The 17,139-nt window shown below is 55.2% G+C and overlaps 1 protein-coding gene across 2 annotated transcripts; it reads right to left on the bottom strand.

Moving 5' to 3' along the window:
* Positions 1 to 772: 772 nt before the first annotated feature.
* Positions 773 to 16,755, bottom strand: CCDC97 (coiled-coil domain containing 97). 2 transcript variants are annotated; one of them, XM_079800450.1, is made up of 6 exons: positions 14,670 to 16,755; positions 10,707 to 11,162; positions 8,857 to 9,138; positions 8,253 to 8,382; positions 6,347 to 6,409; positions 773 to 4,852 (listed from the first exon to the last, which is right to left on the bottom strand). In XM_079800450.1, exons 1-6 carry the CDS (start codon positions 14,707 to 14,709, stop codon positions 4,834 to 4,836), a joined length of 990 nt encoding a protein of 329 aa, XP_079656576.1. In that variant the 5' UTR covers positions 14,710 to 16,755; the 3' UTR covers positions 773 to 4,833. The 2 variants fall into 2 exon arrangements, with proteins under 2 accessions (XP_079656576.1, XP_079656575.1); XM_079800449.1 differs by having other exon boundaries at positions 773 to 6,409.
* Positions 16,756 to 17,139: the final 384 nt, after the last annotated feature.

Genomic DNA, 17,139 nt, shown 5'->3' with positions numbered 1-17,139 from the left:
TTGGAGCACAGCCACGTCTCTGGCTGTTTTAGTGCTACAAGGGCGAAGCCGAGGAGAAACTGTATGCAAAGTAAAAAATATTTGCTATTGGGCTCTTGGAAGAAAAGTCTTGCCACCTCCTGCTATAGAGACCACCTTACCGATGGGGATGTTGTGGCACAGAGAGGCTGCCTGTTAGCTCACGAGCAGCAGAGCTGGCCCGCAGACCAGGCGGCGGGAGTTAAGGGTCTCTGCACGGGTACTGCTTGCCGGAGCACATCAGCCCCAGGGATGGGGGAACCTGTGAGAATCCGTACCCCGGGGAGGATGGGAGCCACGACAAGAGTCTGTATAGAGATGGGATATGACTTTTTTTTTTTTTGTAAATATATTTTATTGATTTTTTACAGAGAGGAAGGGAGAGGGAGAGAGAGTTAGAAACATCGATGAGAGAGAAACATCGATCAGCTGCCTCCTGCACACCCGCTACTGGGGATGTGCCCGCAACCAAGGTACATGCCCTTGACCGGAATCGAACCTGGGACCCTTGAGTCCGCAGGCCGACGCTCTATCCATTGAGCCACACCGGTTAGGGCGAGATGGGATATGACTTGACCTAGGTGCTTAGAGGTCCCTTTGGCTGGTGGTTGAGAGTAGGCTGGATGGAGCCATAGGTGACTGCAGGGAGAACAGGGGTTCGGGTGGGAGATGCTGGTCCCTGCGCCGGGCGGGGGGGGGGGGGGGTTTCCCTCTGGGCCTTGTTTCTTCCCATCCGCTGTGGCTTGCTTGTGAATTCTCCCTTGCTTCCTCTTTCTCCGGCATCTTGGTTTCCTCTCCTCCTTCCAGGTTTCAGTTCCCTCATCTGTCCCCTCTGTCCCCTCCCCTTCCCAGGTCCCAGGCCCTGGGACTACTGCTTTGCCCAGAGGTACGCGGGGGGAGGGCTGTGTGAGTTGGAGTTCCCTTTGCCCGTGGGCAGCACGAGGTCTGAATGAGTGGGTCCTGGGATCCTGCCAGCCCAGCCTAGGCTAGCAATGTGGCTGCTCCACCTGCCGCAGGTCTGGGAGCCATGAGGGCTGGGGAGCGTGGGGGCAGGCGGAGGTCACTATGCAAGGAAATGCAGCCACTGTCACTGGCCTCCTATGGAAGGACACAGTGACATGGAGTCCCCGCAGCCTCTGAGGATGTGGCACACGTGTGCGCATATTCACACACACAGGGGTGGGAGCACGGACAGCGTCCCACAGCCACACAGATACATTCCCCTCTCAGAGCCGCAACGAACACACCGGAACTCCTGCAGGACACCTGGCAGCAGGCACAGCCCACAGGTGACACCCCGTTACATAGCCCAGCCTGGAGCCTCCCTGGGACCCAGCACAAGCAGAGATGTCGACAGGGACACAGCAAAACACACCCAACATCCTGTAGGGTCACGGTCACAAGCACCACACACCAGATTCAGAGACGGTGCCACACACCTCACAGAATAAGGAAATGAAACAGGCCGCCAGCAGTTTACACAAACATCCTCTATGGACGGGGTCACAGTCACAAACAGGCACACGACCGGACTCGTCACAGTCCAGACACACCCCATGCATGGAGATCTGACACGTCACGGTCTCACAGACTGCCTGGTGGTCATGCCCACTCAGTTTGACATTTCGCGGCCCCACACACTCAGGCCTGGGGAGTCCCACGTGGCCCTGCAGACGGCAGCTGACCCGTCATAGCCAGACACACTGTCACAGCCCGGCCTGGTCCCAGACGGAGCAGTCCCACAAACCCAGACACCTCCCCAGGGTCGTGGCCCTCACAAGCCCAGCTCGTGCCTGGGCCTCAGGACAAGTCCTGGCTGCACCCTGGGAATTCACTCACACTCCCAGGGCTGAGCCCTGGCCACGCCCTCCTGACACACCCCACCCACCTGCCTGCTGCCAGAAAAACTCTCGGGCTCAGCACCTTCTCCCCACGTGAGCTCTGCTCCGGCCCCCGCCCTCCTCACTGGGGTGGGCCAGGCCCTGTAGGGATAAGACAGCTCAGGCCTCCAGCCAACCGCATGGGCAGGACCCGGGGTTTCAGGGTGTCCTCCCCTCCCCCAAAGCCCAGGCTCAGGGAGGGAAGTCGAAGGGGGGTAGCCTGGGTTCCGGCTGGAGCCCCAGCTTCCTATCCAGCCCCCAGAGGGCAGGAAGCTGGGCTAGGGGAGGCCAGCTCAGGCTTTCCTGCCTCCTCCCCCAGACAGGCTTGGGACTGGGGTCAATGGGTGAGAGAGAGAGAGACAAACAGCCCATTGCCCCCTAAATCCCTGGACATTCCAAGCGTCGGTCTCTTGTGTTTCTAATGTGAATTTGAAGGTGTTCAGGACCTTTGTGGTGCGAGTTTTTATGTGTCTAGCATAGGGGTCTCTAACATAGCAGCTGGGTGCCCACAGGCTGGGTGGGGATTTTCAGTGTGTGTGTGTGTGTGTCCCCAGCACGCGTTAAGCTCAGTGTGCTGGGGACTGCCGTGTTCCTGGTGCGTGTGGTTGCTGTACAAGTCGGTGTGCTCTCTGGGCTCTGTGTCCCGACACGTGTGGTTTGGGAGGTCTGTGTTACAACAGGGTCATATGCCTGGGGCGTGTTTTGTGTCTGAATTTCTTGCTTATCATCTTTGCTGCTTCCCTCCGGGTGTGTTTGTGTATAGTCAGTGTCATTTTGACTTGAAATGTGGATGTTTTGTGGATGTTTATGGGCCTGGGACAAAGATGTTTGCAGAGGTGGTGTGTACTGTTTCTTACACGTGAGCCGTGTTCTCAGTGTGTGTGTGACAGTTCCCAGTGTCTGGGCAAGATGTTTCCGGGTTATACTTTGTGACCAGTGTGTGCGCTGCCGGTGTTCTCAGCATGTTTGTGTGTCCACGGGTGTGTCTGCAACATGCTTGCTGTCGTTCTCCGGGGTGTGTGTGTGTGTGCCCATCGTGGGGACTGGTGTTTTCAGCCCATGGGTGTCTGAGCAGGTGGCGTCTGTGTTGTGACCCCACATGCAGGCTGGCGGCTTCAGTGTGTGAGCACTTGTGTGGGTTTCTATTTTGATCGCCTTTAAGGGCATGTTGAGCTCTCAGTGGGGTGTGTGTGTGTGTGTGTTCATGTTCATGAGCATTTTGTGCTAACGTTTCCAGGGGAGGGGGGATTGTGCGTCCTCAGTGAAGTTGCTGGCATCCTGGGCAACAAGCCCAGTGGCCTCCGGGCTGAGTGGAGGCTGCATCTGCGGTATGTCCCCTCGCCGGCTGGTGCCACGTTGGCTCGGGGCTGGCTGCGGCGGGCAGGGCAGGGCAGGGGCTGCGGTGGGCACTGGACCCGCGCCCAGCCCTTGGTATAAATATCCCGGGCTGCCGGCGGCAGTGTTTACTCTGTCCCAGCCCGGGGGTGGTGGCAGCCCAGCAGGTCCTGGGGGCCAGTGGAGGGGGGGTGGTGACCAGGCCACAGCACAGACACTTCCTTCTGGCCAGACAGGCTGCAACCTCACTGCCCTTCCCACCCCCTTTCTGGGTGGAGGTGACCCCTCATTCTGGGCTCCCAGGAGCCACCAGTGAACCTCTGACCTGGACGTCTTCTCTGGGTCTCCAGGGTTTGGGAGCCAGAGAAGAGAGGACAGAGATTGAGATGGATGCGATGGGGGCTGGCCAAGAGACAGCAGGGAGAGGGATAGGAAAACATGAGGGCAAACAGAAGCAGGAGTGCCACAGGGAGGGGGGGCCCCAACAGAAAGGCAGGGGAAATGGGGACATGAGACAGTGGGGGACGCTGAGGGAGTGAGGAGGGAGAGAAAGGAGGCAGAGGCCCAGGACGAAGGAGGAAGAAAGGGTAGACAATGACAGCCAGAGAGGGGCAGAGACAGAATGAAAGGGTGATGGAGAGGAGGGTGGGGGTAGAGGGAGCGAAGCAGGACAAAGGACAGAGCAGGCAGGCATTAGAGGCTCGTGGAGTCCATGTCAGCTTTGGCAGGACGCACAGAGGTGTCAGACGTGGGGGTGGCAGCCGGGACAGACAGGAGACTGGGGGTGGGGGCCGGATGTGCACCGACTCTCCCCCAGCAGGGCCCTCCCTCCCTGACTCAGCCTCTCCACCCACCCCAATCCCAGACCTGGGAGCTAGGGACAGGCCACTGGGGCACCTCCGGGTCTCAGCGCGGAGGCCGTGACCTTTGGGAAGTGTCTCTCCATCCCTCTTGACTAGCTCCACCTCCACCGCAGCTTCACATGCTGGTCTCCCACCATCTGACTCACCCCAATTCTTACTCTCAAGAGTGTTCACCTAAACAAAAAATAAAGCCAATTTATGTACGGCGCAGTATACCACACATTTAATGATCGAAGGTGAAAATGTGACAGGGCCGATGCCTGGGGTAGGAGTGCGCTCGCAACCCGAGGGCATCGGCACGAGTTCCAGGACACGTCTCTCCGGTGAGTCAGCCTGCCGGGATGATCCTGGCCTCCTCCGGGAGGGGGATTATCTATGCTGATAGCACCAGGCGCACAGGCCCCGGTGATGGCTGTGATGCAAACACCGACTTCTCCGTCAAGATGATTCAGTCAAGTCTGTGCGCAGGACGGCGCCGGGTGCCAACTGAGGCCCCCAAAGCTTAGCTGCTATCATCATCGACAGCCAACTCTTCTCGCCTTCCCGTCTGAGGACGTCTGCGCCTCTGTCCACTCTGAGCGCCCCATAGCTGCCGGCCGGCCAGGAGAGCTCTCTGGGACTTGTGGTTCCAGACCTGCCTTTTCATCTCTGAAGGCTGCCCTCCTTCCTGGGCCTCCCTTGCCCGGTCTGAGTCGAGTCCCTAGTTCGCAGCGATGTCTGGAGGACTCCGCGCAGAGTCAGGCACCTGGCTCGGGCCTGGCACGGGATAGAACTGCTCAGAAACCAGAACTTTCCTTTTTTTTTTTTTAAAGTCTCATTGAACAGTCTGAATGTCCCTCCGTGCCCATCCAGCTCTCACTTTCTGTGTCTGGCTCTAATTCTGGCTGACCCAGAGGGCAGAGCGAAGGCCTGGGGGTCCAGTCATGGCCCCAGGAGGCCTCAAGGCCTCTGCTCACTGAGGTCTACAGGCCCCAAGAGGCAGCTTGAAGGGTGCTTTCGGCTTGGCTGTGGAAGGATGCCACTACTCCTGTGCACACGGCTGAGGCCCCAGGCCCCACCTCCCCGACCCTTGGCCATGCCTTCCTCCAGCAGACGGCCCTTTTCCATGTGTCTACTGGGGGAGCATGAGCTGGGTGTGGGGGCATGGGAAGGCGGGATGCCTGGGTTCCCACAGGCCGGTGGCTGAGTCACCAGGCGGCCATCTGGCTCCCATTAGCCGGGGAGGCAGGGGGCTCTGTGGGGCGGGCCTGTGGCTGGCTGGGGGCAGAGACGAGGGGCAGCCTGTGTGTGTGGGATGACTCAGGACCCATGATAACAGCCTGTGCGTATTTGGGGAGTGTAAACAAGAGGGAGAGGGAGGCAGAGGAAGTGAAGAAAGGGAAAATTGTGGCTGGGCAGAGGGGGGTTGTGGGCTGGGAGGGGAGAGCACCCCTCCCCCCACTCCTGAGCTGGCAGGCCCATGATACCCAGTGCTTCCCCTGCCCATCCCTCCCAGCCTGGGTCCCAGTGGAGAGGTGATGGCTGTGGCCACCTCTGTGGCCTCCCCCTGCCTGCAGGGAGGCCACACTCGGCAGCCAGACTGGGGATGGCACTGAAACCCAGAGATAAAGGCTGGAGGATGGAAACGGACTGGCAGGAAGAACCACAGGCCGAAGGAGAGAAGGGACCTCACAGAGGCAAGGAGAGCCGGACAAATGGGACAGGTGATAGCAGAGTGGGGACCAGGAGGGGAGACAGCGAGCTGCTCTGGGGCCCCGGGATCAGCCCGACCCCAAGTTGGGCAGTGGTGTCCACTTGGCTGGTTCTAGCTGCAAAGGGCCCTGCTGGCCTTGGTCAGGGGAAGGCCGTTCACCCTGCTGTGGGGACAGAGGCCAAGGCACAGAATGAGGAGGAGAAACAGGAAGGCAGAGAGGAAAGAGATCGAGGTGGAGAGGGAGACACAGAAAGCAGGAGACAGAAAGGCAGGGAGAAAAAGAGACCCAAGACAGAGAGAAACCCAGAGGGACAGCTATGAAGACAGAAGCAGGGTTGGGTTGGGGGGAAGGTAGGGAGCCGCAGACACAGCGGGAGGGGCAGTCTGAGGTGGGACCAGACCCTGTGAGGCAGCTTCACTGGGGCCCCTGGAGAAAGTCTCTGAGCCAGCCTCTGATCAGCTGCCTTGTTTTGGGGGGGCAGGGCGGGTGGCTGGGCCGTCAGTCCCCGTCTAGCTCCGGGCTAGGTGCATCCTCAGGCTCCTCCTCATCAAAGTACCTCTCCTCCTCATCCCGGGCCACAATGTCCAGGTTGTCGAAGTCGGGGTTATCATCCACGGTGCTGCAGAGGGAAGGGGGGTGTCAGAGGCTGGCTCTGCCTGGGCCCAGACCCCCCCACCCTTTGGGGAAGCTGGGGAAATGGCTCGGCCCCGTGAGGTCAAAGGCCATATGCTGGCAGCTCTAAGATCCAGCTAACCCCCTTGGAGGGGGATGTTGGATCTCTCAGGGCTTCAAACAAAAGGCAATATTTTACATAAAAACTTCTGGTTTCTCTTGAAAAGCTGGAAGGTGTGATGTGGTGACACTGGGGCCCACATTCCCAAGGCAGTGGCTCTCAACCTGGAAGGCTGTGTCCCCTCAGATGACATCTGGTGATAACCGGAAACATCTGGTTGGCACAACTAGGGAGCTGCTACTGGCACCGAGTGGGTGGAGGCCAGGGTGCCACTCGGCGTCTGGTGCACTAGGATAGGCCCCCTCACAAAGAGCTATGCTGTCCCAAGATCATTAGTTCTGAGGCCCAGGAACTGCATTAAAGTGACAAGTGATCCTAAAGTGTGAGGAGCCGGACACCACTTCCAATCCTCCCGCACCTCTCACCGAGCCCACTTGGTGCACAAAGCCCTGTCCATTCTGCCCTCCCTGATGGGACCTCCTCCTGCTGCTCCCTCCTGCCACTCGGGCAGCCTTGCCGTTCTTCCGTGCCACCTTAGGGCTCTTCCCCCAGATACCTGTCACTTACCCCTCACTTCCTGCAGGTGTCTACGCAGAGCCTTCCCTGGCCACCTTGTCTCCCCCCATCCCCACCTTTCCTTCATGGCCCATCACCACTAAACACTTGATGCTTGTTTTCCTCACTGCAGTGGGAGCTCCTTCAGGGCTGGGAATCCTCTCATCGGTTTTGTTTCCTGCTTTATCCCAAGCCTGGACACAGCAGGCACTCGGCACGAGGTGGCTGAACACCAGGAGGGGCCCTGCTGCCCAGCAGTGCCCTCTGGAGAGGGCACAGGCTTCGCCTCCATCATTCCTCATTCCTCACGCCAGGCCTGCGTTCCTTGTGGGTTTTATGGCGGCAATGGTGCCCTCACTGAGGGCTCCCATGGTCTAGGCGCTCACTCACTTTCTCTGTGGACATCCAGGCTGCAAGGCTGACCTAGGCTGAAGTGACCACCTGGACCTGACTCCAGAGCCAGGTGTCCAGATTGGGCCAGTGGCTGTTATGATCCCCATTCAGCTGACGTGCCCCCAAGGTCTGCTTGTTCACACTGCATCAGAGTGTGTTTGAAACAGAGCCCACGCTGCCACGCCCGTGTTCAGGACCACAAGGCGAGACTGCCTCAGTGGACAAACCACTTATCTTTGGTTTTGATAGTTCACTCTCCTGTGTCCTTCTCCCTGATAGCAAAATCCTTTTCAAAGCAGGTGGCCCACGCATCTTGGCCCTGAGGATATACTGGAGAAAGTACCCACCACAAGCCCCTCCCTGCCACACATTAGAGTTGCCAGGGATTACTTCCAGCAGCATGAGAAGGTGTGGGGTTCCGGGGGACATTTGGGAGGCCTGGGGTAGTGGCATCCTGCCAGGCCACCCCACTTGCCGAGTGAAAATGTTTCAGTATCTTATCAATATTGAGTTGAATGTCAGCCCTGCTCATTCCCTCCTTACATTTGGGGAGAGGACTGAGGCTCTCGGATGGACAAAGCCAGTCCAAGATCACCCACTGATCTTTGGCTGATCTGAAACCCTGAGGCTGCCTGACCCCAGGGCCCATGGCCTGGAACTGTTCTGGGGCCTTTCTAGCATTATGAAGGGAGGCCCTCCATGGAGATGCCTGGGATCTGGCATGCAGCTGAGAGCTATAGGGGGCTGGGCTGGGGGGCGGGGAGGTAGAGGCATGAAGCACCTGTAGTCAAAGTCCCCGTCCTTGCCATCCAGGAAGCGCTGGTGCATCCGGCTGGTGAACTCTTCCCGCAGGATCAGCCTCTCCTCTGAGTCGGGGACCCAGGCCTCCGAGTCTTTGTCAGAGCTCTGGTCTGTGGGGGAGACACCCACAGTGTGGGAGTATGAGGGGTACACTCAGGGAGGTACTGGGCGTAGTTCAGAGAGCTGCATCCTTTGTGCTGGGCGGCACTGGGAACATAAGTGACCAGAGAGCCCGCAGGCCCTGCCCGCCTGGAGCACACACCCAGCACGTGACAACCAGTGTCCGGGGCTGCAGAACAGGGTCGGGACCAGACACCTGAAGGGCGGTGAAGGGAGGCATTCCCGGCAGAGGGAACGACATGAGCGAAGGCCTGGCGGTGAGGGACTGCTTTTGAGGAGCGGGGGCAGAGATGCTGGAGAGGTCGGGAGGGTCTAGGGCACACACGGCACTTGGGTCAGGCAGGACAGGGACTCGATGTCTACTCCTGCAGGTGGGGCTCAGCCTGGTGCCATGGACTGAGGAGACACGCAGGCCCAGGACTGTGGAGTCCAGATACTGGGGCTCCCCTGCTGCTGGTCCTCACCTTCCTTGTCACTGTCCTCTTCTTCCTCTTCCTCCTCCTCCAGGCAGGCCTCCTCCTCCTCCTGCTGCTGGAGCAGCCGTTGCTGCAGTTCCTGTTCCTGGTAGGATTGCAGCAGCAGGTCGGAGAGTGGGCAAGCGGGTGTGCCGGGGGAACCGGGCTTGGGTGGCTGGTGGGCTGGGGTGCGGGCGCTGAGCTCCTCCTGGGTTAAGTACTGCCCGATGTACTGCTCATACAGCAGCGGGGCCCGGAACCGCATCTGCTCGTCACTGAAGTACTCGCCCCCTGCACAGAGGAGACCAGAGTGGGGTCAGGAGCCTGTGGGCGGGGCCAGGAGCTGCGTGCAGGGTGAGGGTACCTGAGCAGACATGTGTCCATGCGTGTGTGTGTGTTCATGCTGGTAGGAAGACATGAGCACACAAGTGTGAGTGTGCACACATTCAAATATGTAGGGAAATATGCAGATGCCTGAGGTCCTGTGGCCACCAGTATTCATGCATGCATCTGAGCACGTTTGTGTGACCAGGCCTGTACTAGTATCCGCATGCCTACTCATGTGTCCAAGCACGTGTCTGCACAGCAAGGCCCATGAATATCCTGCCCCTGGGCACTGGTGGCCTGGGGCCTGCGGACAATATGCCAGGGCAGGACTCACAATCTCCTGCCCACGTCCTCCGTGGGTGTCCACACACTGCCACAGGCACCTGTGTGACTGCAGTCGGTGAGCAGGATGTTGCGGGCGGATGTAGCTGCAGTCTATAGCCTGTGTGTGCCTGTCCATTGAGCCCCATTCTGGCTGTTGGTGCACACATCTGGACACCTAAGTGTGTGCCTGGCATGTGTGAGCACAGGAACAGGTAGAACAGGGCCTCTGCCCAGGTGTGGTTTTCCTGGTCTTCCAGACCCCAGACCCCACCTCTCCCTAGTGCTCCTCTCTGCAGCCACCCCCCAGGCGGGCCTGGCATCCCTCACCCCAAACCCGGGACCTTTGCATCTCTCCTGCCTGCCTGTTCCTGCAGGGGCAGTTCCGTCCCTCAGCTGACAGTTAAACCGAGCCTGGTCCCTCCTGCACTACTTTGAGAGCCCAGGGTGGGAATCTGCCTGAATCCTGGCCTCTGGAGCGCCAGAGTGTGACCATCCCTGTCCTGCCTCCCATCTTGCCCTCTCTCACCCGCAGCTTTTGTGTTTCCCACCATATTGTTTCTCTCCCTCCTTTTTCCTGGCTCCGTCCCCCTCCCCTTCTCTGACCTCGGTTTCTGTCACCCAGCCCCCCTCATTCATCCTCTCCCCTGTTTTCATCTTGCTCATCTGTTGCTGTGTCCCACTCTTTCATTTCCCTCAGCTCATGCCTCTTCCCTAACAAGAAACTTCACTCTCTGCTTCATTTGCTCTCACCTTTTACCTTTAGTTCTGGTGTCTGGTCACAAAAACACTGGTCATGTCATGGTCCAACAGGTATTGACTGATGTTTTCCTTCAGTGTGTATTGTCTGAGAGGGCCTTCATGTCCCCGGGGTCATACACACACTCCCCTAGATTCCCAGCAATGCCTTTGTGTTCGGTGTGAGGGAGGGTCCTAATTTTCCCGACAGATAACCAGTTATCACGGTTCTAGGCACCGTGTCCTTGGTTCACAGATCTGAAATGGTACTTGGGTCATTCCCATTCTCTCCCTGGGTCCCTATTTGTGTAGTCTACCTAATCTCACCCTGTGACTTCACATTTGTCTGTCTCTCCCTGAATCCCTGGCTCAGCACTTATCTCCCAGGATCTCTGTCTGTGTTTCTGCTCTTGCGTCCTTCTTATTTGCTCTGCCTCGCTTTCCCTTCCTGTCCAGTCCACCTGCCCCCACACCTTGGATGAGCTCACGCAGGGCAGCATAGCGCCGGTTACGCAGGCGGGTGCGCAGGGTGCGGGGCCGGGCGGTGCCCTGCCGGGCTACCTCGGCACAGTAGAAGTCTGCACGGTGATCACCACGTAAGTGGCCAAAGCAGGCCAGGTGCTCCTCGCGGAGGCCCGTGCGGAAACGCTCTAGAAACACCAGTGGCTTCTCGTGATACAGCTGGCCCAGGATGGCCACCTTCTCCTGCTCCGTCAGGTCAGGCTCTCCTTGCTGCTGGCTGCATACAGGCAGGTGGCTGGCGGCCACGGCATGCAGCATAGCACTCACTGCTGCATTCTCGGTCCCAGAGGCGTCACTGCCCAGGGCCTTTGGTGCTCCCTCTGCTGCTTCCACCTGGTCCCGGGGTCTGGATGGGACTGGCATCCAGCTCAGCTCCCCCCAGTGCCCAGAACTGGGCTCTGTGCAGCCTGTGGAGAGAGGGGAGATTTCTTAATCCGGGGTGGGGGTGGGAGTGAGTGGGAGGGACTGGGTGCTCAGTCCCTCGCTCACTTCACATTTATTGAGCACCTACTATAATTTGGGCACTGTGTTGGGCCCTAGAGATACCACAATAAACAAGAAGTTGACATTCAGTGGGAGACAGATAATAAAAACATTTACTAAAAACATACAGTGTGTTTGGTGGCTTAAGAGCTATGCAAAAAAATAGAGGGATGGAGGAGGGAATGGGGGGCAGGGAGGGGAAAGGCTGTGATTTTAAGACAGAGAAAGCTTGCCTAAAAAATGACATTTCAGTGGAGACCTGGGGTGGGGGGAACTGAACCATGACATTTCTGGGGAGAAGAGTTTCAGACAGAGGGAACAGCCAGTGAAAGGCCCTGAGGCAGGAGTGCATTTGGTGTAGTTACTTGGTCCTTTACCACTTCGTTCTTGATTGACTCAATTTTTTGCCTTTTCATTTGTTCACAAAATTTAATACATTTGCTAACTTGTTCACTCACTCAGTCATTCATTCTCTTCCAAACCATTCATTTTTTATTTTTATATTTTTTATTGATTTTTTACAGAGAGGAAGGGAGAGAGATAGTTAGAAACATCGATGAGAGAGAAACATCAATCAGCTGCCTCCTGCACACCTCTTACTGGGGATGTGCCCGCAACCAAGGCATAAGCCCCTGACCGAAATTGAACCTGAGACCTTCCAGTCCGAAGGCCAACGCTCCATCCACTGAGCCAAACCGGTCAGGGCTCAGTTTTTTTTTAAAAATACATATTTTATTGATTTTTTACAGAGAGAAAGGGAGAGGGATAGAGAGCTAGAAACATCGATGAGAGAGAAACATTGACCAGCTGCCTCCTGCACAACCCCCTACCGGGGATGTGCCCACAACCAAGGTACATGCCCTTGACCGGAATCGAACCTGGGACCCTTCAGTCCACAGGCCGACACTCTATCCACTGAGCCAAACCGGTTTCGGTAGGGCTCAGTTTAAAAAAAAAAGAAATTATTGATTTCAAAGAGGAAGGGAGGAGAGAGATAGAAACATCAATGATGAGAGAGAATCATCAACTGACCCCCCTCTGGGGACTGAGCCCAAAACCGAGGCATGTGTCCTGACTGGGAATCGAACTGTGACCTCCTGGTTCATAGATCAACACTCAACCACTGAGCCATGCCAGCCGGGCACGGGGAGATTTAAACACACACAAAAAAATTTTTTTAAGGCTGAGCTAGACCAGGGCAGGGGCTGTGGAAGAGGGGACAAGAGGAGTGGTGGCTAGAAAGATGTCTGGGACCTGGCTGGCATGGCTCAGTGGTTGAGTGTCTACCTATGAACCAGGTTAGGGTTCAATTCCTGGTCAGGGCACATGTCCGGGTTGTGGACTCGATCCCCAGTGTGGGGCAAGCAGGAGGCAGCCGATTAATGACTCTCTCTCATCATTGATGTTTCTCTCTCTCTATTCCTCTCCCTTCTTCTCTGAAATTAATTTTAAAATATTAAAAAGAAAAAACGATATCTGGGAGGCCAAGTACATAAGCCATGGGGCTGAAGGGCTGGAAGGTAAGGGAGGTATCCAATTAAGATCCAGGGCTCTGGCCCCTGAACTAGTCAAACTGTGTCAGAGACAAAGACCTGGACGAGCAAGTTTGAGGGAAGATGCTGACGCCAGTTCAGGACATGGAAGGTAAGAGGGAACCAGGGGACACCCAAGGAGAAGCATTTAAGAGACCATTAGTACATGGGGCTAGAGACTTCTCAGGAGAGAAGTGTTGGGCTGGGGACAGAGTTGTGGGGGTTAGAGAGTCAAGACAACAATTAAAGCTGAAAGAAATTAGAGGTCATGGGGAGGGCAGGGGCGGGAACATGTGTGAAGATGAGACAAGAGGACTAGGAAAGAGCCCTAACTGGATAGGGAGAAGATATGTCTGTGAGAGATTCTAAAAAAATGGCCTCCAAAAAGATAGCCATGTCTTAGTTCCTGGAACTTGTTAATGTTACCTGGTATAGCCAACGACAATAGCAACAAAAGGGTCTCTGTGGATGTGATTAAGTAGAGCATCTGAAATGGGGAGATTACCCTGCATTATCCAGGTGGGCTCTAAAAGTCATCACAGTGTCCTGTAAGATTTGACATACATGGAGGAGATGGCAATGTGAAGACAGATGGAAGCAGAGATTGGAGTGATGTGGACACAACCAAAGAATGCCAGGAACCGCCAAAAGGTGGACAAGGCAAGGACTGGATTCTCCCTTAGAGCCTCTGAGGGTGCCCTCCACTGTCTTGCTGACGCCTAGATATCAGCCCAGTGATACTGATCTCAGACTCTGGCCTCCAGAACGGTGAGAATAAATTCTGCTGTTTAAAGCCATCCCGTTTGTGGTAATTTGCTGCAGCAGTCTTGGGAAACAAATAGAGGCTGAGCTCGACAGGAAGGAAATCGGAAAGAGGGGTGTCGGAGAAACCGAGGGAAAACCTTAAAGAAGGACGGAGGGCTCGATGGCACTGTATTCTCCATGTCGTCTAATAAGAAAAAAACGGAATGGGGTAACACAGGGAGCTCACTGGGGACCCTAACCAGAGCAGTTCCTGAAGGTAAAAGCCAGATTGCAGTGGGTGGGAGATGGGGAAATGGAAAAAGTATGGATGACTCTTTGGAAAAGGTAAGATGGTTTCTGGAAGGCATCATGGGATTAAGGGATAGATTTTCTCTTTAGGTTAAGACATTTTTTTATTATGAAAAATTTCAAACATGCACAAAAATAGAGAGTACAACCACCCCCACCCCCAGTAATCCAGCTTCAACAATTATCCATTTCTGGACAGTGATGTTTCAGCCTCCCAACCACACTTCACCCACGTGGTTCCTTTGAAGCAGGGGGATGGAATTTTGAGATGAGCAAAACAAAAGCATTTTAGATACTTATGGGAAGGCATCAGGAGAAATAGATTTAAAATGCAACGGAGAGAGATCGGGGAGCACAGAAAAGGACTAAGCACCCTGAGGTGGCAGATGGGGCTGTGAACTTTGGGGGAAGAATCAGAATGACATGGAGGAAACCGTTAGTGTGAGATAAGTAGAGTTTGCACGGGGTTAGGAGGAAGGTTAGTCTGGGGAAAGGGAAGCAGCAGTTACACAAAACGAAGGAGGTAATTTGAGAAACAGGGTTGGCTGAGACACAGGTAGGGTAAGCCCGGGGCATTTGTGTTAGCTGACCTGAGAATTAGCCAGGAGGAACTGGGACATGGAAAAGGCTGGCCTGGAACGTGTCAGAGTTTAATTTCGGGGAAGGGGATACAGTAAAGGAGGTCAGCCCGCAAGGAGAGGGGTTAATCTGGACAAAGTGGTGAAGGGACAGGTAAGGCCGAGGGCAGGTGTCCCTCCATAGAGTCCTCCGTCGCGATCTGGGAATCATTTCCCAAAGACACCGCAGCCCCACCCTCCCGCCGCCTCCGCGTCGCCTTGACCTCACCTTCATCAGGTTCCCTTGCCGCCGTCGCCACAGCCTCCATCCTGATTTTCTACGCGTTTTAACCGCCGCTGTAGGCTCCGCACATTCAACTCGGCCCCACGCCCTAAGCGGCCACTTCCGGTTGCGCACACCACCTGAGGTCCCGATGCCCCGCTGCGCCCAGAATCAAAGTTCCGGGCAGAAGGCGGACCTTTCTATGCGCATGCGTGCTTCACTTACGTTCCACTCTGCGTAGCCAGGAAGGAAAAGGCCACCCGGGTCAGAGGCCTAACATTTGGTTCCCCCACCTCCAACCTGAACTTCTACGGAACTGGAATATCAGCAGGAAGATGGACCATTGTTCAACCTGTTCACTGCAGTGACTCCAAAGCCCGGCATCCTTAACTTTGGGATGGATGATTGGTTGAATGAGAAACCCTTCAGGGCCTCAAAGGGTTTGTGCTTTAGTTTTAAACGCCAGCCTTTCCTTTTATTTTTTTCACCATTTCAAAGAATATTTACTAAGCCTTGTCTCTTGCGCTGTCATCACACCCAGTCCCTGGTTAGCATGAGAAGGGTGGTGAGGACTGGGACCATCTGCAGGTGTGGAGAAAAACGTGGCCTTAGAAAACGTACTTTAGGCAGTAGACATGTCACTAGTGACTGTCCTGAATGTTCATGCTCTGATGTACTAAGGGGGCTAAGGGAGCTGTCACCCATTCTGGAGGCCCAGGGAAGGCTTCTTTTGGGAGAATGGGATGCCCCAGCTGAGACCTGAAAGATGATTTAGGGCAAGTGGAAGGGCGGTAGGGGGATGGGCAAAGCCAAATATCTAGAGCACACACATGGATAGTTCTGGTTGCTGTAAAGGCTTCATATGGAACGGGAATAAGTTCTAACTTTAAGACCTTGATTGGGCGGCAGAGAATTGAGAACCTCATGTATCTTTATGAAAAATTTCATACATGTGAATTTGGATCATGGCATTTTTAGATTCAAATGACTTGACTCCCCCCAAACCACTGATCCGAAGTGCAAAGGGGGAACAGCAAAAGATGAAGCCAGTGAGGTCACCAGGAGCCAGGTATGAGGCCTCACAAGCCATATTAAGTAGCTTGAGCTCCTTTGTATCTTGTGGGGATGGGGCAAGGGGTTTCAGGGGAAGGGACTGGAGGTAAGGGAGATCTGTGAGGAGGCAGGTGCAGTTATCTAGACACTGGCCAGGAGCAGTTTGCATTCCCAGCACCTATCCCACACAGGATAGATGGGTACTACACTTAAATGTATGGAGGCCAGCAGAGGGAGCTATTGCTCAACACATAGACCAGAGTTTGTAGGACTTCCCAGGCTGAAGGCCTGGAGGCCCTTGCTTAGCAGGGAGAATGGGCACTTACTCTAGCGTCTTTTAGTCCAACTAGCCACCAACTTCCACTCCTTATGTTTAGATGTCCCACCCTGACCTCAAAATAATTTGGCCTTTCTCCTCCTTTTTGTATCCTGTGTCCTTTCCACACGCCGAGACACTTCCTGTGAGGGAAGGGATGGGGCTGAACTGGCTATTCCTGTGCCCCTCACAAAGCGCCAGGAACACAGCCTGTCCAGAGGGAATGAAGAAATGATGGGCTGTGGGAATGCAATCAGAATTTCCTTTAACCTGGCTCACTCCTATTTTAAAATATTTTCCCTTCTCTTAGAAGCCCTCACCACCATCACCACTGTAGGCTCTCACAGCTGACCACTAGGTGCTATCACCATTTGATGACAGGTCCATGTTACTTGTGGACTGGGAGTCCTGGGAGGGCAGGCTCCAGGATTGCCCTGGTCATGCTGTGTCTCTCAGCACCATCCAGACCCAGTGAGGAACAGCAAGTTCCTAACCTATTGGCTGGATAAAGCAGCTCCTGTAATCCCCACTGGACTGGACCCAGACACACAGGCAGGAACTATCGTAAGTCCAGCTCACAGGCCAGACCTGAGGTGGATGAGCAGTGATACCCAGTGATGACCCCCGAGTCCTGGTCTCCTCCTATTAGCCTTACACTCCACACCTAGGGATCTGGTTCCATACCTTCTAAACACATTCTTGGAGATTTGGGACTGTGAATGGACTGCAAAGGGCAGGGACCAGAGAACCACTTCAAAAATGAACTAGTGGGTTTTAAACTGAGGGCCCCAGGTTTAAGGTGGCATCCCCAGCACCAAAAATGGGGCTAGGCATGAATCCTTCAATAAATGTTTAATGAATGGTAAATAATGTCCCCTTGAAAAGGCCCCTCACCCCAATTAAAGGCCAATTGCACTTCAAGGTTTCAACCCTTCTTTCTTCCTGCTAGGAGGTGCCATGTCATTTATTGAAAGAAAACAAAACAAAACAAAACAGGGGAAACACATTTCTTAATAAGTGCAGTCTGTTAAAATCCTGTTAAAACATATGGGTCAAGGGCAAGTAAAAATAATCAGAGGGTCACTGTAGGAAAAGCTTTAGGTCTGC

The sequence above is a fragment of the Cnephaeus nilssonii genome (assembly GCF_951640355.1).
Source record: "Cnephaeus nilssonii genome assembly, chromosome: 20".
Classification (NCBI taxonomy): Eukaryota; Metazoa; Chordata; class Mammalia; order Chiroptera; family Vespertilionidae; genus Cnephaeus; species Cnephaeus nilssonii.
Note: the sequence above shows the minus strand (reverse complement) of the source record. Positions and strands in the feature narration are given on the sequence as shown.

What these genes read in the sequence shown, in the direction of transcription:
- CCDC97 (XM_079800449.1), bottom strand. Translation starts at nt 14,709, where the DNA reads ATGGAGGCTGTGGCGACGGCGGCAAGGGAACCTGATGAAG. An exon ending in GGCAAGGGAACCTGATGAAG is followed by an intron (nt 11,163 to 14,669) that starts GTGAGGTCAAGG and finishes CTCTCTCCACAG; the next exon opens with GCTGCACAGAGCCCAGTTCT. An exon ending in CCTGCGTGAGCTCATCCAAG is followed by an intron (nt 9,139 to 10,706) that starts GTGTGGGGGCAG and finishes TCCTCTGTGCAG; the next exon opens with GGGGCGAGTACTTCAGTGAC.